The 22793-nt window shown below is 39.6% G+C and overlaps 1 protein-coding gene across 1 annotated transcript in view; it reads right to left on the reverse strand.

Moving 5' to 3' along the window:
- The window catches only part of TRDN (triadin), a 307073-nt gene that overhangs the window by 252359 nt on the left and 31921 nt on the right, over positions 1-22793 (reverse strand). The window contains exon 2 of the mRNA XM_030556221.1: positions 11428-11637. Coding sequence (XP_030412081.1) covers positions 11428-11637 — 210 coding nt within the window. The remainder of the gene's footprint in view (positions 1-11427; positions 11638-22793) is intronic.

A 22793-nucleotide genomic window follows, 5' to 3' on the forward strand; every position in this document is an offset into this window, starting at 1 on the left:
GCACGGGATCAATGTTCGCGGCTCTCCCTGTCAATTCTGGAACTCCGTTGGGGTTGATGGAGTTCCGGAATCGATATAAGTGTGGTCAGGGATTGATATATCGCATCTAGATTAGACGCGATATATCGATCCCCGAGCAATCTATTTTAACCCGCCGATACGGCGGGTAGTCTGGACTTAGCAATAGAAGCAAACCACAGCATTTGTCCATGTATTGTTTGCTACTGTATAAAGGCTCTTTCAATTCATTGAAAACTTAGTACTGCTGGTACCTACATCTCCATTGCTATGAGAATAATAGCCTATTTCACCTATCTTCTCTCAGTCTGATCCTAATCAGGCAGTTCCTCACTTGCAAAATTGTTTTGAAGATGTTTAAAGCTGGATGACTTCCAGACGACTGAAGCTAAATCCCAGTCAAATGGGAGGATTTTATACATTACTTAGCAGTAAAACCTTATCTAACCAAAACCCAGCTGAATTCTCTAGGAGGGTCTTTGATACCGGTTTTATACATCTACAAGAAATTTGGGAATTTGCTTGGATTTTCTTTGATAAACACATTTAAAATGTGGTTAAAATAGCTTATTTTATCTTCTAAGAAGTGTTGCAAAGATTAAATCCTGCTGAGTCCCCCATAGATTTGGAAACTGGTTTTCATGCTTATTGCATCCAAACTGGATTACTATAATTCTTTGTTTGTAGCCTTCTACCATCAGTGTTGCTGTAATTGCAATTTGGTCCAAAACGCAAGAACAAGAATTATCGCTTTTACCCATAGGAATCAACAGATTTACCTAAGTCTGAATTCTCTCCGGCTTCCAATTTCTGCTCCCATTGATTTGAAAATTGTGCTTATGTCTTTTAAGGTAATTAATAGCTCATGCCTGAACTATATGACAAAACTTCCATGATGATACTTTTAAGTTGATGAAAAATCTTTTGCTCTCTGAAATCAACCTGATGCTGGACTTTTACAGTTCCCTCAATATCTTTTCTTTGGTCATAAAATGCTGTACCTGAAAGTGTTGAAGTAATTTCAACTGTGTCAAAAATTTTAGACAAGCTTTTGAGAATAGATAAAACCTTATTTCTTATTTGAACTAATACTAAGTTCTGTGATAGTGATTTTTCAGTATACGAATTAAGTATATGATATGATTTGCAGTAGTGATTTGAGCATATTTGTTTAGATTTTATGGTTGCTGTTACTATTTATTGCTGTAAAGCACACAAAGGGTACTAATTGACTTGTCTGTGCAGGTTGCTAAACTAGTTCCTTCTTCAGTTGTTTGTCTAGTTTTAATAACAATGCTAATAACAAGGTCTGTCATCTGTCCTTTTGCTATCAAGTAGTTTTACCCATCATATTTTAAGCTATTTAATTAATTTGTGTACCAGTTGTGGTTTTAATTCAATTACATGTGATTACAACAATATACTGAATATAATTTGAAATCACTGTACAAATAAGGGTAATTATCTGGTGTAAAGATTGATTTATTTATGAGATATCCAATTAATTGATAATGACAAGGTACAGGATGTGAAAATTTAGAATTTCTATCATGTTTGACAATATATAAAAGCCTCACACTTGTTTAAATGCTCATAAAATATATTCTAGTTTGAATAAAAACATATGTACATGTCAGAAAGTACTGTACTTTGACTTTAGAGTTTGCATATTGCCTAAGGATCTCCAGACTGCTAGTTGTCTTTGAAGGGAACTTTAACTTCAGCTGCTATTACATACTTCTACTGCTTCTGAAGACCAAAAGAAAATATATCAAATAAAATCATTTAATATAGCAGATTAGACATACACCTTGTCTCCCAACACTAACACCAGAATCCGTTCAACTCAGGATTCCTTATGGATCACTCTGATATTTGAAAGCCCTGATTTTCCTCACACTTACTCCAGTGTGAGTCAGGATAAACTCTGGTATGTATCAATGATTTACACTGATATAAAGCTGCTGGGAGAGAAAACTCAGACCTTCCATTTCCCTTACATGCCAATGTATAGATATTTAAAATGTAAATATGCAGTTAACAGTCTACAGTATAAAACCTCTGGTTAAATGATTTGCCTTTCCTACCACTCAGTAATTATAAAGAGGTTCAGCTCAAGAACACAGCTAAAACCTCAACTGAATGTAGAAAGAGGTATTTTCATCCAAAATGATTTGCAAGAAAAAAAATAGTTATATTACAGTAAAATACACTTAATTTCCCTAATAAATAGTATGTCTGCTTAATTGGGATACTTGCCAGAAATTGAAAATAGAGTAAAAATAATCCGACAAAGTGCTATGCAACTTCAACTACCACAGGCTTGGCTCATACTGGAAAAACTATAGATATATGTTTAGCCTTGACTGTACAGAAATAGTTAAATGACTCTAGGAGGCTTGGACTTCCATTGGAAGTCTTGGATTGGGTCGGGTTCTAACTGTACAAAGTTTGCTTAAATATCATGTCATGTATTAGCCACATTGTAGTGAAGCCCCAGCGTGGCCTCCCTCCGAGCATGAGACAGAGTGACCACTACACTCTTCTTGGTGGGTGGAGCCAAGATGACCACTCTCCCCTGCACCAGAAGCAGAGGGGAGGGATAGAAAGTATAAGAGGCAGGCCCTTCAGCTCGGTTGGGCCAGAGCTAGTGAAGGAGGCACATGTCTCTAGCCCACTGCATAATTCTGGATCAGACCCTGAGCTGTGCAGTGCCACGCCCCTGGAGGAGACTGAGACTGAGGGCCAACAGGTTATGGAGCCACACCAATGAACTGAAGTAGGAAATAGCCATGGGGAAGCAGACATTAGTCAGGTTGTGCTATCACCTTACCAGACAATGTGTTTTGACAGGATCCTCACTGACCCACAGGCGGGATCCCACAGCACTGTTAGCGCCCTGGGCTGAGACCCAATGAAATAGGGTGGGTCCAAGTCCTCCTACTGCCAACCTCAAAAGGCCTGTGCCTTGTTTGTGGCTTGCCCCCTGCCAGAAGGCTGCAAGTCCATAGTCTATGTGTGCTGTCTGCCTTAGCCAGGAAGCTAGTCTACAGACTACTTAATTCAGGGGTCCCCAATGCGGTGCCCGCCCACTGGCCGCCAGACAAGCAGCCGCCGAAATGCCGCTGAGAAGCAGCAACGTCAAGAAGTGCTACTGCCGAAATGGTGCTGATTTTCGGCGGCATTTTGGCGGCGATGCCTCTTGATGACGCTGCTTCTCGGCAGCATTTCGGTGGCTGCTTGTCCAGTGACCACGCTCCTCGGCAGCTAGTCGTCCAGCGCCCGCCACATGAAAAGATTGGGGACCACTGACTTAATTGCTTATTGCTCTGCCCTGCCCAGGAGGTCAGAGCCCAGACTGTGTTTACTGCCTGCCTTAGCCAGGAGGCTTGAGCCCAAAGATTGCTTATTGCTGTGCCCTACCCAGGAGGTCAGAGCCCAGACTGTGATTACTGTCTGCCCTAGCCAGGAGGCATGTGCCCCAAACCACTAATTAACTTCTATTTATTGCCTGACACTGCGAGTCAGACAACGGACAAGCCTGATATGGAGGGACCAATACACACGTGTTTTTGCATAATATTTTAAAGTTATCAGCTGATCATAAACTTCTTCCTATATGGACTTTCTTGTTCAACTTAATGTTTTCCATGTCTACAGTGGCTGATATGGACATTGATTTTACATTAGTATTAAAATGCTTTAAAATGCTGCTAATGATATGTAGAAAGCTTCTTTTTTGAAGCCGTTCATGAAGCAAAACTGAAGATCTCCTAGCATATCAGAGCCTCCTGAGAATCTGTTGGTTGGGACAATATCTTAAACTGACAAATCTGCTTTGACCGGATGCTACTGTAATTAACTTTACTCATTATAGTCGGCTAGATTTAGATGTTAGCAAACAAGTGGCGTTACTGCTTGCTGGCGGTCAGCGATTGCCCATTCTTTGTTATCTTAGTTAAGCAGGCCACACACAGACACACACACTTATTTAGAATACTGCAGGCAAATGTCTTTACCAGGTGGTAAACAGGGATCATCACAATGTTGTGAATAAGTGGCTATAGGGGATGACAACAAGATGAATCAAGGAATGGACAATAAAAAAAGGGAAGAAACATTATTAGCAATAATGAACATTATAGGATGGCACTTGACAAAATAAAGCAGCTATGGTGTGAAGTGAGGATTGATTTCATCCCTGTGTTATGAAGTAGAAACTGGATTGCAGTAAATAGAAAAAAAAATGCACTGTAAGGTAATACAGCAAGAACCAACCAGGGTAAAGCTGCAATTAAATAATGCTGTAAAAAATTATTCACAAAGATTACAAAAATGTAAACATTCTTTTGCTCAAAAGAAACAATTACTTTTGATTAATTCTACTGAATTATTCTTGGTTCCCTCACCATCAAAAGACCAAAAACATTATATAAAAATTATTTCACTGATAATACCTTGTGCAGTTGTTACCAGTATGACTTGCCATTATTTGTTTAAAATTATAAAGTTCATAAGCGTCATCAAGGGCCTGAAATTTGGTTGGTGTTTTGTATTAATCTGAAACACTTAAGTATGCAAGACTTGTTTCTCTTCTTAGAGCTTCTCTATTAATCCAAGTCAGTTTATGAAATTTCATGTTTTCAACTTCATGTGGTCTGTCACAATTTATCATATTGTACACCAGACCCACTGAGATTATAGCAATACTAGCTAGAACCACAGTATTTCATGGTCTTGTCATTGTTTCCAACATAAACTCCATTTTAAGGGGGTTTATAACTAAGCTGTAAAATTTGCTGCAGGGTGAAACATGGCAAATAACACGCCAGCTGGGCAGCTCTTTTTAAAACCTGAATTTGGTTTAAATCAGTTTGATTGGTTTTAGATTTACAGAAGGGGCAGGGGGTTATTTTTGTGTATTTAGGGGACATTTGTTGAGTTCCCATATAACTCAAAACTGTTTCAGTTTAGAACTTGGATATTTGTAAGCTGTTCATTCATGATGTGGACTGGTTACATAGGGTACAGTAAAAATAGGCTTTCAATAGGCCATGAGACAGAGATTTAAAGTTACTGCACACAAATAAGGCCAAACCCTACTGTTCTAACTCAATCCTCACTCAGGAAAAATTGTCCAAGGCCTCCTATACGTGGCAACATTTTTTTTTGTTGTTGTTTTTTTTAAACCAGTTTTTCCAATGTAGTTATAACAGTGTAACGCCCTGTGTGGACCCTCTTATTGCAGTATAAATGTGACTTTTTCCATTTTCTTACATTACTTGGGAAGAGGTTTAAGCTAAACCAAAAGGAAAAAGTAATTTCTACCAGAATAAGAGTGTGTACAAGCAGTGTTATACTAGTATAACTATAAATTCACATCTTAGTTTATACAAGTAGAACCTTCTCATGTAGACAAGCCCAATGCAATGATTGCAGGCTTTGGCCCCAAAGGAAGCCCATTTTCTGCACATGAAAATGCACAATTTGCCAATCATACTTACCAAAGAAAAATATTCATTTTATTTAGTGCTGAATTCAACATATCTTGATATTAAAGGACACTTTATGGAAAGCAGCTCCTACACATTGTCCTGTTATAAGCACATGCAAACTGAGGATTCCACAATTCTTAGTGTTTCTGCAATTTTTATTGTTTTTTTGTGGAACACATGCTTTAGTTAAAAAAAGCTAGATTTGTTTCTTTTTTTCTCTCCTCATTGCCTCATACCCTGTCTTGATTAACCCAAGCCAGAAGAAAACTATCTATGGCTAAACAGCAGCACCAGAGGCGATTGAGAACTAATTTAGGAAGAAGTTAACTGCAAAGTGTTTAGAGTCAGCAGCTGACAGCTGCCATCCTATAGCAGCACAGCCAGGATTCAGCTGTTTTGCCATTGTACCGTGGGAAGCCCAAAAGAGTCTCCTCTGTGACTGGCTGGGATGCTGGGTGTTTCCCATGGTTCCCCAACATTCTGCTGCCTTTTCCTGGCTCCACCCACAGCCCACTCTTCATGCCAGTCACACAGACACAGGAGGACTGGAGAGAATGAACCCGTGCTGTAGTTTTCTTAAGAGCCTCTTCATGCATTTGTACCAGAAATGAATGAATAATTCGCTGTGAATAATTTATTCAACAAATATAGGTTATTTTTCTGGTCATGAAACAACTAAAAGAAGATTGAAACCTCTTCACATTTTTTGCTTCTTGAAATTACTCAGATTATTTTGTGAGGGTTTTTTTTCCCATTATTTTCTTTATGGATAGCTGAGTCACTACCAATTCACTGTGAATATGACACTCAGGAGTAGAAATCAGAGCTGTGTTGGTTAGCCGTGATTGGTCACATACATTGTTATTGTTATTATTAGGAATGTTGAAAATATTCAAACATGTTGTACGTAGTCCATTTGTAAATTTGGATCTTTGGCCAATTCATCTTTGTGAAGATTAAAACAAACAAATCATCTGGTCAACTGGACCAATAAAAACCATAACCAATTATTTTGTTTCATAATGTGTAATACACGTTAATGACCTGTAAAGCAAGTCAGCAAACTGCACTTTAAAAGACTGCAAAAATCAAGCAGGACAATGCTGCAAGGCTCAGATCAAACCAAAAATGAAAAATCTTTTTTACATTTTTGAAGATACAAGTATGAAAGGTGATTACTAATACAGTATGCTATTCACTTATTCATATCATAGACACACAGTACATAATGCATGAAATTTGCAGTGTCTTTTCTCAGACTCTTGTAGCACATCAGCCTCATATTGCATTAGAAATTTTTCAGTCATGTTTATAACTGTACAATAAAATGTAATAGGAATACAAGCTTTTTTCCCCCCTTCACATGAATCAGTGTGTAAGAAATGAATCTGAAAGACCGAAAAAATTGAATTCCATACCTTTGGAAAGAAGTATTTGGAAGAAAGAATTCACCATTGATATAAATTCTTGGGTCATCACAGGATTCTCAAATCGCATAGCCAAACACAGCTGACTAGAAGGTGGCTCTTATCTTCCAGCCCCTCCGCAAGCCCACTGGTACACATGCACTAAAAGGGTAAGCAATTCTATTCATACATATTGCAATATTGGCTCCCATTAAGCCTATATCTATACTACGAATGAAGGGTGTGCTTCCTCTGTTTGTATACACTTTTGTACTAGCTCTCATTCAGCTAGCGCAAATATAAATAGCAGTGTAGCCTCAGGAGCATGGGTAGCCACAGCAGAGGCTCAGCGTAACCATGCAGAGTACACACCCACTCGTTTCAGGTGGGTTTATACTCGGCACAGCTGAGCTGTGCCTCTGCTGCAGCTACTCAAGATACCGTAGTGACACTATTTATACTCATGCAAAATCTCATTCAGCTAGCACAGGTATGTTACACAAGTAAGGGAGCCACACCCTTACCTCATAATGTAGATGTAGACTAAAATGGTTTTCATCCAAACCACCGGGTTCAGACTTTGTAGAATTTACAACAAAATTGGTCTTTCTGGATGTATGCAAATATAATGTACACATATCAGAGGGGTAGCTATGTTATTCTGGATCTGTAAAAAGCGACAAAGAGTCCTGTGGCACCTTATAGACTAACAGAAGTATTGGAGCATATACACATATATATACACACACTCCTGATCCTCTCCACATTGGATTTATGTAATGAGTTTCAAAAAAATAAAAAACTTACTAGTTTGTTTCTAAAATCAAGGATCTGAGATGATGGTAATCATGAACAGAGATCTATGGGTTGGGCATTCTCTTTGGAGAGTTGCAACAAAGATTTTGTTAGAAAAGTGAATGAAAACAATGTTATTAAAATGAATGCACTGATCTCTTCAGAATCTCACTGTTATTTTTCTTCCAGGTACTAAAAAATATCATGAAAGCAAAATTCAAGTTAATATTTCAAATAAGAAGTCATATTAGTTCAAATTTAAACTGCCTGCTACTCCTTTGAGGCTAGATTATCTTATGTTTCTGTTAGTCCCATTAAAGCAAATATATTATCCCACTGAAACTAACAGAACTGTTCATAATGTACTACACAATGGGTGAAATCCTGGCCTCATTAAAATCAGCTATAAAATTCCCATTGACTTCAATGGGGCCAGTTTTTTTCACTAAATGATGTTTAATGGTGGGAGAATCAGGCCCTTAATGATTTTGTGTGCTTCTACTGAGACTTCTGGACAAGAGACTCATAAAGACATTATAAGGGCTTTGATAGGGCTTTTGCTGCAAAGAGATAGTTTAAACCATCTTTTGGGATAGATGCTGTATATTTGTAAGTGGTGCACAACTCCCAAAGGCAATCTTCAAGTGGATAAGGAAATAAATTGGAGGGAAAAATCTATAAAACACAATAGGTACTAAGGAAAAAAAGACAGGCAATAGTAGAATTAACTCCATTTTCTACTCGACATTTCATATGTAAGTGGTAGCAAATTAATGTAGATCATGTTTGCAAAGCTAAAGCAAAAATACTGAAAATAACAATTCCCATTTTATACCCATGCCTGGATGCTTCAGGCAGAGCCTCAAACTAAAGGGAAAATATCAGTGATTTTCATTTATTCTGAACACAAGCACTATAGTGCGTGTTCCTTAAGAAGTCTGTCAATCAGAGCCAGCTCCAGGCATGAGCATTCCAAGCAGGTGCTTGGGGCAGTAGTCCATGTGTTTTTGCCCCCAAGCAGCACACCAAATTGCCACCGCGGACAGCGGGGGCCATCCATGTGCCGTTAGGGCAGCAGGCGCGTTTCCACGGTGGTGGCAATTCAGCAACAGCTTCTATGTTTAGCTCTCCATGGCGGCGCAGCTTCTGTCTTTCCGGCTGAAGACAGAAACTGCCACTGAATTGCCGCCTCCGCGGAAACGTGCGCATCATTGTAATGGCACACGGACTGCCCCCGCCGTCTGCGGTGGCAATTCGGTGCTCTGCTTGGGACAGCAAAAACAGTAGAGCCAGCCCTGCTGTCAGTGGTGTCAAATTATGAGCCATATCACAGTACAATAATCCCACTGAAACCAAGAGGACAGATCCTCAGCGGCGTAAGTCATTTCAGCTCTGTTAAGGCAAGCAGGTTGGACTATGTGACACCCTTTTTACTATTACACACAGAACTTAGATCAAGTACCATGATTCACTTATAAATCCAGGCTAAATAGGAGTCTTGTAGTTGAAAGCCCCAGCTCCTGCTAAGGAGAAATATGTACCCATTGTTACATTTGTGTAAATAAAGAAAACTGGTTAATAAATACATGAGAAGAAACAGAGAAAGGAGAATATTCCTCTTCCTAATAATGTACCATCTGACATCCAGTTTAAAAACTTGCATTGCTAATGAGTCAGAACACCAAGTCTCTTCCAGGGAAAGAAAATGACTCATCAACTGGAAATACTAAGGTAGCATTTTTCACAGACTTGCACAAAATATACGCAGTCACCTTTCAAGTAAAATTTTACATTATTTTATTCCAACTGCCTGAAAATGTCATTTTCCATTAATCCCCTGGGAACAGCTCACGTAACCAGTGCAGCAGGAGTGTCAGATTTCCATCTGACTGTTTCAGCTTCCAGTGTGAACACAGTTATCCATGTCTTAATGTTTCTTCAACCAATCTCCCTCCACGCCCCCACCCACTCCACCACCAGTAGGCACAGGCTGACAGCTACATCCTTCAGTTCAATCCTTCGACCTTACTTGAGAGCCTTGCCTGGGACATGCCCAAGGTCTGCAGTATCGGGACTGCTAACTGCTAACAACTAGGTATATTTGATTGATGGTTTATGCAAAAGAAAATAAAACATTTTAAAATAGTGCTTCATGGATAATACTGGTTTATAGGTTTAGATTAAATTAAATATAGATACAATCAAATTGTTATGTATCCTGTAGAGAAATCACTCAAAAAAGATAACAGTACTTGTTGGGACTGAGGTTGCCATTGTTTCCATCTGGAAACCAAGGAGGCCAGATGACAGTCAAGGGATTCCAAAGAACAAAATACAGTTTCTCTACATTCTAAGCTTATTTGCCATCCATTAATCCAACATTGGAAGATTGTGTCAGGCTCAGTCTATGGCACAAAACCTTTAGGTCAGTAAATCAATATTGATATTTAGCAGGGCAATATCTGTCAGTAAACCAACAAGCTCTGGGAAGTTAATGTTGAATCCTAACTCAATTTGGTCTGAATAAAAAGGCTCAAGTTTGAATTTTAACTCCTAGTTAGAGACAGATGTTGTAACATTAGAAAGGGAGTTATGACTTAAGAAAATAATTATTTCACCTTTATTGGTTTTTCTTTATTTATTCTTATATTTCCCAACCACACCCAGTGTATTTACCTCTAAAAGGCTTATTTCTGTAGTAGCTTACTTATCATGGGGACTCTTTAAAACACAAAAAAATTGGACTTTGTTAACAACATATTACAGGAGGTCTCTGTATAACTTGAATGTATTAAATTGCTAAGCACAAACCATAAATAGCAGGAAGTAATGAATTCAGTAATTCAATATCTCTTCTACACTTCACTTCCTCTTCTCAACTTCAATGACCATTCTTCCACCACTGTCAGAGGTCATGTATCCCCACCCTCATCTTGTACAACCAGCTGGTACTCTTGAGCTTGGACCATATGTACTGGGTATTGGCCAGATCCTAAACTAGTGTAAATCAGTGTTGCTACATAGAAGACCATGTAGCTACTCCAATTTATGCCAACCAAGGATCTGTTTCTATATGTTAAAGTATTACAGTTTACATGGCTTGCATAAATTATACTTCATATGTGTGTTTTTATTAGTGTCAGATTGCATGTGATTGCTATATTATGTTTTCTGTAATATTTAGGAAAATGTATGTGAATGAATGATCTGTTAGTGATTGTTCTGTGTTTAGTAGTAATATTTATGTAGACAATCGCGTAATGTAATGTAATCTGAATGTGTTGCATTTATGCTCAGAGTTAAGGCTACACACTGTTTCATAGTTCAGATATATCCATGCTCATCCTGAAGAACCAGAGGGGTGTGGATCCTGCTTTAAATGCCAAATCTATCATATCTTTAAAACTATCATCACTAGCGAAGCCTCCATAAAAACAAGGTTTACAAATGCCCGTAGGATGAGCACTTTAGCATAAATTAGATGGCTAATAGAATGACAAGACTTCTAAAGAGTAAAAATATTTTTTTAAATTTAAAAATGCAAAACTGTATGGAATATAAACTGATCTATTCTAGCATTTCAGGGCTTTCTCTTTTCACCTGACTGGTTCAAAGAAGCTGAGGTGCATCCAAATGTATATAATATACAGTGTACATAAAATATAACAACACATTTTGGTCATAAATATACGAGATGTTAAACAGAATTTTACCTGCAAAGGTTTTGTAATCCACCAGGTCAAACATTATAATAGCTACTGCTGACCAGGTAACAATCAGAGCAACAACAAGAAGCCATGCTGCTGGCGAGCTGAATGTTGTCATTATGTCCTCTGTAACTGACTTCTTTCCCACTTTCACTGGTGGCGTGAGAACTGATCCATTGTTGTTGTCCATCACTGTGGTGGTGGTTGACATATGTCCTAGTCAAACATTAAAAAAAAGAGAGCAAATAAATAGATTAAGCTAGATACCTATCAGTCTAAGATAAAGAACATATATGTAGCTTCTGATCTGTTACAGTTGTTATAGCTGTCAAGTTTTTGAACAACATAGGCCCTGATTCAGGAATGCACCTCTATTCAGAACAGTACTTAAACATGTACCTTAGTTTGCTTACATGCTAACCTAAACAGGGATGGAGTTAAATATATTGAATCCTAAAATAGGGCTTGTTTACACAAACTTTTAGTTCACAACAAGTTGAAGAGGTGAATCCAACCTGCACTAGTCTTCCAGACTGAGTGGATCCTGATGAGCTCATCCTCTTTGAAACAGGACAACATCAAAGCACATTAACTGTTGATGCACATTAGCAGGGCCCACAGGGACAACTGGTCCATGGCAGGACAGTGCAGGGTAGATTCACACCCAGACATGCCTCAAACTGATTGTTTAGACGAGCCCCTATATTGCTTTCCTTTTTATAACTAATCACTTAAACATATTTTTTAATCCACACTTATTCAGTACAATTTTTAAGCAAGTAGTTAACACTGACTTCAATGGGACTTAAGTCTGTTCTTTCATTTAAGCACTTGCTTTTAACTGAATAAAAATCCCTTCCTGAACTGAGGCCACAATCAAAATAAGTTAGGAAAAAACATATAATAATCACAGGAAAAAAACAACGTATAGCTTCATTGCTCACCACAGGCCATTGTGCTGTGACTAACTACACACCTAAAACAGTGGTTGATGGAAGCATAAAATATTATAATAACCCTCTACAAGACTGACTTGTTATGGACTGTGATGAGGCATCTGCCCCACACTGGTGGAGAAAGGGTTAAAAGCAGCCCTGGGGAGACTGTGCAGCAATCAGAGACAGGCTGCAATGAGCAGCCAATCAGGGCAGAGCAGGCCCATACATAAAGAGAGCTGCAGGGCAGAGGAGGTAGTGCCCTCTTGGGAGCCCAGGGGAAAAAGACTGAGTCCCTGAAGGGCTGAGGGAACCACCAGCACCCTGGATAGCGCAGCGCTGGGCTGGGTCAGAGGAGTGAGAGGGAGCTCTAGCCTGACTGGCTGAAAGACTGAAGCCCTGATACATGCATGGAGAAGGTGCTAGGGCTACGAGGAACTGGCCCAGGGAAACAGATTGCAGGGGCTGAAGGAGACAGAGCATGTAGCTACCGCCTAGAGGGTCCCTGTGTCGGGACGTGGAGTAGTGGGTGGGCCTGGGTCTCCCCCACCCCTCAACCCCATTTGCCACTGAGGGGATTCGCCAATGAAGAGCTGCAGTTTGCCACTGAGGGGAGTGGCTGGACAGAGGACTGCTGTTCCCCTGGAAAGGGGGGAGAATGGAATGGGGCATCGCCAGAGGGCTCTGCCTTGAAGAGGATGCCATAATGTTTGAGACAATGTGGGTCCAGAACAGAAGTGACAGCGGTCAGACATCACTGGAGGAGGATGCCCTGTGAAAAGACTGAACTAATTCCCAGAACGACCAGAAGAAGGCAGGACAGTGGTGAGTCCCACCCTGTTACATGAACACTGTGCCAGATCCACAGTAAAACAGCCTACATCTACTGAGCTATGCTAGGGTGACCAGACATCCTGATAAAAATCGGGACAGTCCTGATTGTTAGTTGTTTGTCCCGCATCCCGACCAATGTTTGGTCAGGATGCCATTTGTCCCGATATTTCGCACTTTTTTTTTTTTTGGCTCTCTGCTGGCGGCACTCTGGTTTTTTTTTGTTTTGCTCCGCAGGTGCCCCTCCCCCACCATATGTCCCGATATTTTGTTCCTCTCATCTGATCACCCTAAGCTATGTCAGTTTACACCAGCTGAGTATCAGCTTTGAATTCTGCTGTCAAGGACACAGGACAATGTATGTGTTTATACTCTATTCCATCTCACCAATCAATAGCAGTAGAAATGTTCTATAGTTGTGCATGTCTTTTCTAGACAATGTCATTACAATTTGTGAAGAGTCATATTTTTGTAACCAAATTGTTTTGAGTACTTTCACGTTCATAAGATGGCCTTCTAAAAGCCAGTCTTTTCTCCCAGGAGTTGCAGTGTCAAATGGGCTTAACACTGAAATCTAAAGATTCTTTCGTAGAAAACAGAGAGCAAGATGAACACCTATGTCAATTCCCATTCAGCAGATACCACCTGTTTACTGGTGAACAGCTGCATTTTTAAATACAAGCTATTTAACTTACTTCCCTGTGGCTGTTGAGAACATCTTACACTGCACACCGCTAAAAACACCTTAATGAAGCTTACAGTTTCATTATATCATGTTTCAAATTGCTGAAATTTAAAATTTGAAAATTTCTGAGAAATTCTTGAACTCAAACAAGTAATAAATGCAATAATCACTGCTTTCATTTGATATCCAGATATGAAGCTGCACAAAATCAAATCATTCACTCCTCCCTAGTCAGCAAGAGTCAAATGGCACTGTTACACGCTGAGCTCCCTCTTTTGGGAGACACCAGGCTGCACTATTGGAACTAACCCTTGCATCCCACATACATTTAATCCTACAGGGTCTGAGTTTGTATCCAAACACTGTTTCAAAGTCCAGCCTTTCTGACACACTCCTGAGGTACAGTCCTCCTGTCTAGTACCACTTTCTTGGGAAGTGGGGCCCTATGTTCTCCCCTATACTGAAGTCCATCAGAGCTCCACCTTTGTGGGAACTTTGGTTTATTGTTTAACCATTCAAGAAACTTGTGACAGTTAAACCAGGGGAACACACAGATTTTGCCAAGGAACCTCTACACCAGACACTTTACTCAGACCAAGCACAAGAGTTACAGATCTAGGTAAAAATAACAAACAGCTGCATAGAAAACCCCTCCCTTCAGTGTCTTCACTACTCTAAGATCCTTTTGGGTTTTGGTTAGTGACCTTCCAGGGTCCCAGGACCCCACCTGCACTCCACTCTTCCTATTGTAAGCTGATGAATGGCTGGCGAGAGAGTCCCAGCGCAAGAAGATCCAGGACTTAAATAGAGTCTGGTCTTCTCTATCAGGTGTCCCCTGCCAGAGCAGCTTCAACCCTCTCTCCCTCCCGCCATCAGATCAGTTGCTCAGCTCCTGCTCCCCCACCCAGACATGTTCCCAACTGGGAAAACTAGTTTTCTGGACTAGAGCTAGCCTATTGTAGGGTGTACTCATTTGAACGATGGACCATCAAGCCTTAGGCATGTTGATGGTTTAGCCATTGTTAGCTCCTCTGCTAAGTGTCAGGATTTCATCTAACATCTCCTAGGTGTCCAGCTCAAGATGGAGGCTACAGTGCAAAAGTGAAGGGCACAAGACAATTCAGAAAAGTGTGTCAGATTGATTAAGACATACACAGACATATACGAATCTGTACCTGTGACATCATGTTTTGGTAACTTCTCTAGCAGCTAAACTGATGCATTATTTATAGTTGTCACACAAAAAAAATCTAAACATACATTACATATTTGCATAGTTTGGTTAAATTCATCCTGATCAAATTCTTATTAAAGGCTCCTCACTGAGTTCAGGGGGGCATTGGATAAGACCCTGTATGAGTCTGAATTTCCAAAGAATCCCTTTTATTGCTAAAAGAATTAAAGAACAATGCACATACTAGTGTGAACTTGTACTCACTCCTTATTTATCACCAAACCAAGAGCATGGTGAATTTTATAGCTGAGTGCAGTAGTGCTGCCTCTGTCTGGGTCTTCGCATGCTGATGCTGATGATGACCACTTCTGATGCTATAAAATTGCTACCTTTCTGGCTGGGTCACTGAACACTCAGGTAAGAGAGAAAGGGGCATGTGATGAAGTTCTAACTAAACAAAGATAAGCAAACTCAGTCTGTTTCTCATATCCAAAATGACAAATATTGATCTGAAACCTCTACCTCTTAGGTTACAAGAATCTTGAAGAGAGAGTTTAAGAACCCCAGACCTTAGTGCACATTGTGTGTAGCTCTTATTTCAGAGTCTATCTTGAGATACCTACAGAAATGATAAATACATAGGCTGTGGTGAACGAGATCCTTTGTTTTGTCCATCAATTTATATCTTTTTAAAATTAGAAAAATGAGATGGAGCACAAACTCTTACAAGCCTCAGACTGATGAAAACTCTTTTGTTCCCTGTATAATGGAAAATCAGTCCAAGAGTGATGTGATAATGAAATCATCATTACATGTCTTGCAATAATTTGTAATGTGAGCAAGGTCGGTGTTAGCTTTAGCGGTGATATGATTTACACTCAAACACCATACATTAGAACAGAAACTAATATAATTCACACCCTTGACTGTTCTACATTTTTCATTCATTGTGATTATATATAATTTCCTTATTTTTGTCCCCTTTTTAGATTGCATTCTCTCCAAAGATCCCTATCCTGATCAAGTCTCTCATTTCAAGCCCTAGAAACCTGCATTGTTAAATAGTAATGTTGTATAAGCAGCACAAAATTGGCAAGTTACATGATTTTTGTAACTTACATGAAATTTGGTTTAATTTATGGATAATGTATTCAGTTAATGAACAGTGTCTTATCTGTTAAGATGCAAGTTATACACTTTTCTATTTTAAAAACATCACTGCTTCCATTTCCCTGAACATAAATATGGATCAAACATCACACTGCAGGAGAGAAAAATCAAGTGACAAAGATCAGCTTCCTAAAGTCAAATTCCAAATCAATAGCATTATGTTATGTAACATTCAAATTCATTCATACAAAAATAAACTGTGTGCATGCAACAGGTCATAAATAATACATTATGCATTTTCTTTCCTCTAGGGAGACCAGCAGAGTTTATGATGTAAGGGAGAGAATAGAAAGGTATCTTGATAAGTCTGATTGGCATCATAACATATATCTCAAATGACATACTAATGAAAGACATTTGCACAGTAAAAGCAAAGGCAATTAAAACTACATTGTAATACCAGCCCTGAAAAGGTTAAGGAAGCTGAGAAAGAGTGAGTTAGGCTACACATGAGGGGACTAGGCTGGAGAAGCAACGCTTGATTGGAAGATGAAGCTCCACTGAGCAGGTGTGGGCTGGGCTAGTATAAAGCCAGGATGCTTGCAATAGAAAGTGTGGCAGTGATGAAGTCTGCAGTCATCCCCTGCGTTGGAGAGGGAATTAGAGAATCCAGAGAGAGAGCAGAACCCTGGGAGCCTGGCCCCAAGGGAAGGATGTACCCAGAAGGGAAAAGGGTGGATAAGAAAGCCCATGGGAGATAGAGTAGGAAGTAGCCCAGGGGAAAAGCACTCAGGTTTAGGACTGCACAGACCTTGGCTGTGTGTTGTAGGATCCCTGGGCTGGACCCTGGAAGAGTGGATTTCTCTACCAGCTACTGACAATAGGTCCAGTGAGACACTATACCCTGGAAGGGGAAACCACATAGTTACCTGGCCAGAGGCCTGAGTCACAGAGAGAAAGCTGCAGCTCCTGGAGTGAGAGGAGCCCTGGAGTGGCTGAAAGTGGTGAAAATCTCATGGAAGGAAGTTGGGGCCAACAGCTGGAGGACACGATGGAGGACATTGAAGAAGCTTGAGCCCCTCTGGACAAGACTTGAACTTCCACTAAAAATATCTAATAGCAAGATAATAGGTAACACTATCTAAAATATTAAGTCAAGTACTATATTATCTGTATTGTGTGGGCCCTAAATGAACATTGGGCAAGATGTATTGATTGCTGAAATTCGTGTATTATCTTAACATATCTTAAAATAATTAATCTAGCCATATTTTAAAGTTAAAGTTATTTGAATATGGTGTTTATACTTGAACCTCTTTCTTGCACTAAAAAGCATGTACATAGCATTCCCCTTGACTGGAACTTTGCTTTACAAGCTACCAGTGCAACCTTGTGATTGCAATTTCTTTGGCAATCTATGCACATCGTCACCCACAACACAGCTTCTCTGCAAAGACTTGTACTTCTCCCTGACTTCTGCCATAGCCACCTCTACAGCTGCAGTTCTCAAAAGCTCAACAGCTTCCAATTTTCACAAACACTGTCTGCTCAGTTAGGTCAATTATGGGCCCAAATCAATATTAAGCTTTCCTAGAGCCAGCATAACCAATAACTGGTAGATTTTCCCCCAGTATAGCTGAATCCTCACGTGGTGCAAAGCCACCCTCACTCCTGGCCTCCATCTTAGGAGGTTTGGTGAGAACTTCCTTAATCCAGGCTGATTTTCCCAACTTGCTGGTGTGGCTATTTGAGGCTGTTGTCAACTGGAGAAAATGAGAAAGTTGGTACAGCTCACATAATGATTAAAAATTACATGGGGATTAAAAGACTAGCAGCTGCCAATGCCTTGTCTGCATTACTGCTCCCACTGATACTACTACCAGTGGAGCTGCACAGGAATGGGAAATCTTAGGGGAAAATACCTAGTATAGACAAGGAACAGGGAAGAGAAATGACTAGTGTATTGAGAATGCTGACCAGATCTCCTCCCAAGGTGGCTGAAACACTGACTTCTTTTCCCTTGTTTGTCAGAGGTGCATATATCACGTTTGGATCTCACTACCTATGCTGTACATAGCACACTGGCTGAAAATGATAGGAATGGGAACAATCTAGGATGGAAAGGCTCAAATTATATTGGAAATTTCAGGCCTGTTCTGGAACTGTCAAAAATATAGCAATACTGGGGTGTTCTACTCACAGTTTAACAAAGGCTCCAAGAGAAAAATCCCCCAACACCTGAAATGTTTATCAGCAGAGAAAGTGACATAAAAACAGCTACATAAATATTAAAATAATGGAAAGACGTGATAGGATTGCTTGTGATGGAATGGATTACAGACTTATCAGTGACTGACAGTTATAAACATGTAAAATTCATTATAAAATAAAGGGGGATGATGAGACCATTTCTAAATAACAAAAGAAATAAATCAAGATTATAGAACATGGAAGAAGATGGTGCATGAAAATTAAATGAACTGAATACGAAAAAAGTAGTGACAACTGTGTAATGTATTGTATACTCCATTTCCTATTTTCCTTATTATTCCTGCACTGGTTTTATTGTTGATCAATATAAAGTATGTAATGCTATAAAAATTATATTGTTTGTCTTGTCATTCATACTCAGAGACAATGTACATCAGTTTTTAAAAGCATCACATTGATTTCAATGAGAGTTTGTGGAATAAAAGTGACATCTTTCCTAAGCATTCCATTAAGATGTTATCCAGTTCAAAGGAAATGGGGAACCAGGTACAATGTCAATAGCAGAGCTACATGTACCGTATGTTATGAACTAGCACAGTTATTAATACAAGATCCTTTAAAGATGTGTATTTAAGGATCCCAACAATGGTGATGCTTCCCACAAAGTAGCAATGACTGCTCCTGCAGAGTCATTACATAACACTGGTCTACAATTTTTGAGAAGTTGTCTGCTTCAGAGATAAAATGTGATATTTATTATATATTTTGATGTGCTGAATTCAAATATGACAATTAAAACAACTGATTGGCTACTGTTTCTAAGATATTTAAGTTTTTACATTTTATGTCTATGTATATTGTGTAGATAGTAGAGGTTTAATCATAAATTGTAAACCTAGGTCTTTTCATGTGTTTATGGTTGCTTTACATGATAATATTTCACCTCTCCTGTTTATGTAACACTTTAAAAATCAGCAGAAGGGTTCTATAAATAAAAATTATTATGAAACAAAAGGTAAGAAACTAATATGTACATAGTTTAGTCCTATTCAGCGTCCACTCGGCGCTTCTTGGCTTGTCTCTTGTATTCATTAAATGGAGCATCTCTTGTCACTGTCCAGCAATAGTCTGCAAGCATTGATGGGCTCCATTTGCCCTGATAGCCTGCCAGGAGATTCCACTGCTGTAGTCTGGAGCCCAACAGCTCTGCCTTACTCTTGGGTAGTTCCAAATCCCTGACAAGGTCATTCAGTTCACCTTGTGTTATGAGGTGTGGTTCAGAGGAGGAGGATGGGAGAAAAGGTGGGTCCTGTGACATTGATGGTTCAGGACCAGAAATTTCATCCTCTTCCTCTTCCTCATCTGACTCAAGTGAGAATGATTCTGGTGCATCAGGAACCGGCAGTCCTTCTCCGTGGGGTACTGGGCGTATAGCTGATGGAATGTCTGGATAATGCACAGTCCACTTTTTCTTCTTTGACACACCTTTCCCAACTGGAGGCACCATGCAGAAGTAACAATTGCTGGTATGATCTGTTGGCTCTCTCCAAACCATTGGCACTGCAAAAGGCATAGCTTTCCTTTTCCTGTTCAACCACTGGCGAAGATTTGTTGCACAAGTGTTGCAGCATATGTGTGGGGCCCACCTCTTGTCCTGATCTCCAATTTTGCAGCCAAAATAAAGGTGATAGGCTTTCTTAACCAGAGTGGTTAGACTGCGCTTTTGTGATGCAAAAGTCACTTCACCACAAACATAGCAGAAGTTATCTGCACTGTTCACACAAGTACGAGGCATCTCTGCTCACTTTGGCTAAGCAGAAATGTGTCCCTTTGCAAAATCAAACACTGACAAATAAGAGAGGACGACACTGTATGATTTCTAGAGCTGATATAGGGCAATTTGTTCAGCAGAGTGATGTAAGCTTCATTATGATTGCATCATCCATGACTTCTAGGAATAACATGATGCAATTCATATCATGTATGACGCAATACCAGCTTCAGATTGCATCATTCATTGTTTTGCCTAAAAAGCAAGTACTGTCCAAACCCAGTTATATGTTTATTCATAGATCCAGTCAAAGATGTATTTTAGTCATTTCTGGTTTAAATTGAGATCCTTTCCCTTTATAACTCACTTATCCTCCGCCATTCCCAAGTCAAGGGTCGTATATACTGACCCAATAGTATATCTTGAAAACTAGAGCCAATCAACAATTTTAAGCATCATTTTCGTTCTCAGTGACCCAGAATTAGTAAAGTTGGACTACATTTATTTCAGAAGCATTTTGGCTGTAGAGCAGTGTAATCAATCATTTAATGTGGGGCACAGGAGAAGAAACAAAAAATTCTCTCCAAAATAATTGTTCATACTAGTATTAATTAAAAACCCACACAAAAACATAGGTTAAAAAAAAGCATTTCATTGACTCGAAAAGCACTTCCTAATAGTTTATGGTCAGATTGTGACACCTTTCCTTACACTGAGTAAGTACCTTATTACGCAAGTAACCCCATTGACTTCAACAAGGCAGCTCATGGTTTAAGATACTGTTCAGTGTGATTAATGATATCACAATTTGGCCCATAGCAAAAATTCTGAAAGTTTTTTTACACACTTTATATTCAGTATTGCTTCTCCCTTATACTTTATTTTTAAACACATTTGCATGGAAACAGTGTCTTTCTTCTTTAAGAGTTCATCAGATCCTGCTGCTTGTACCCCACCTGGAGTCATAATCCTTCTTTTGTGATATCACAATGATTTCCACATCAATCTACTGTGAAGATTATGATGACTTCAAATGAGGAGGATGCAGCAAGAGAAGATGAACTCTTAAGAAACAAATATACTATTTTCATGCAAATGACCTTCATAATAAAAAGAAAAAGAAAATATATGGGTGGCATTTTTCTAAAGAGAATATTTTTCAAAGATTTAATTGAAATGTCAGGTGCTGTGTAAAATAAAAGCAATAAAATTCAGGGAGAAGGCTCAACTTTTTTTTTCCAGTCAGACTCACATTCTAGCCAGCAAGTTCTTATGTGAATTAATTTTATCATTGATCTGAACTATTTAAACACAAGAAGAACAGTTGTTACTGGCCTCCATTCACAGACTGTCAAGACAAATAGAATATAACTCAAACTTGAATATTCCATCTATCTGCATCTCCATATGTTTTTGTTCGTTTGTTTTTTTGAGGGGTGGGAGAGGAATAATTGTTCAGGGCAACTGCACGTGTATTTCCCTCTCATGGTCCAGCAAGGTCACTCTCACTCAGGCTTTCAGCTCCCCAGCTGTTGCCTCTCTTGATCATAGACATGTGAGTCTCCCTCCTGACTGGGGTATTTCCAGGCTGCAAAGTTCCCTGCTTACCTCATAAATCCCGCTGCAAAATCAGACTGTCTAAGCAGGGCTGCTTTACTTTTCTCCTCAGAGATAGTAAATGGAACAATTGCCATAGTTAAGTTGCCACCCAGCTCTTTGTTAGTTAACCCATTTGTTAAGGGTAAAATGATTACAAAGAAGACATAAAACAATCAAAGAACCTTCATGCTTGCTAATAAGCTTACCAGAGATTACCTCAACTCTAGCAAGGACTCAGACATATGAACAGTCCTTCAAACCCTAACAAGGAGTTTTTCTATGGTTCCAAGTTCAACACATCTGTTAGCTCAGCACCAGCACCCAAGTCATGGCCAACTCTTTCCTACCATTCCCATGACGAATTGGGGGCCCCTGCTTGAACAGAAGGTCCCATCCACTGGTTGCAGCAGAAAAGGCCTGGAGCCAGTATTAACTGAAACTATTTAACCAAAAGTCCTTTTTTTTTCCATCTGTTGGTTCCTGGAGAAACCAGTTTAAATAAATGTATGCAAGTTTCTTTCAAGGTGCAGGTTTACAGCCTGAGTTAATTTGCCTAACCACTGCCCAGTGTTCTGAGTTCCTGGAGCATTATGATCCCTCTTCCCCATGGAAGTACATACAGTCCCTGGCCCACAATGATACATTTAATTCAATAAGGTTTGCTCAGAATATTGCATAAAAATGTCGTATCTGTAATGGGGCATATACAGAATGGGTTAGTGTCACAGAGTGAACTAGCCCTTTAAGGGATTTGGCTTCAGCCCCACTTGTGCTTTGTCGTCTTGTCCCAGGCCATTGGTTTGCACCAGTGGCTGAGGTCAAGTGATCTGGAAGCATATGATGTTAGCCCAGATAGGAGACTCTGAGCCAGCTCCATCACAAAGGGGAAGACAAAGAGCTAGAATGTTTTTAGGGGGAAGGTTTCTCCAGAGAAGTGCAAAGTGGATCTGGCTGAGATCCTCTGCTTAGAAGCAGACCTTGTATTTTTGGAAAAATCTGTTACGAGAATAGGTGCTGGAACTAGCGTTGCTGGAGGTGCTGCCACACCCCTGGCTT

Source organism: Gopherus evgoodei, chromosome 3 (assembly GCF_007399415.2).
Source record: "Gopherus evgoodei ecotype Sinaloan lineage chromosome 3, rGopEvg1_v1.p, whole genome shotgun sequence".
Taxonomy (NCBI): domain Eukaryota; kingdom Metazoa; phylum Chordata; order Testudines; family Testudinidae; genus Gopherus; species Gopherus evgoodei.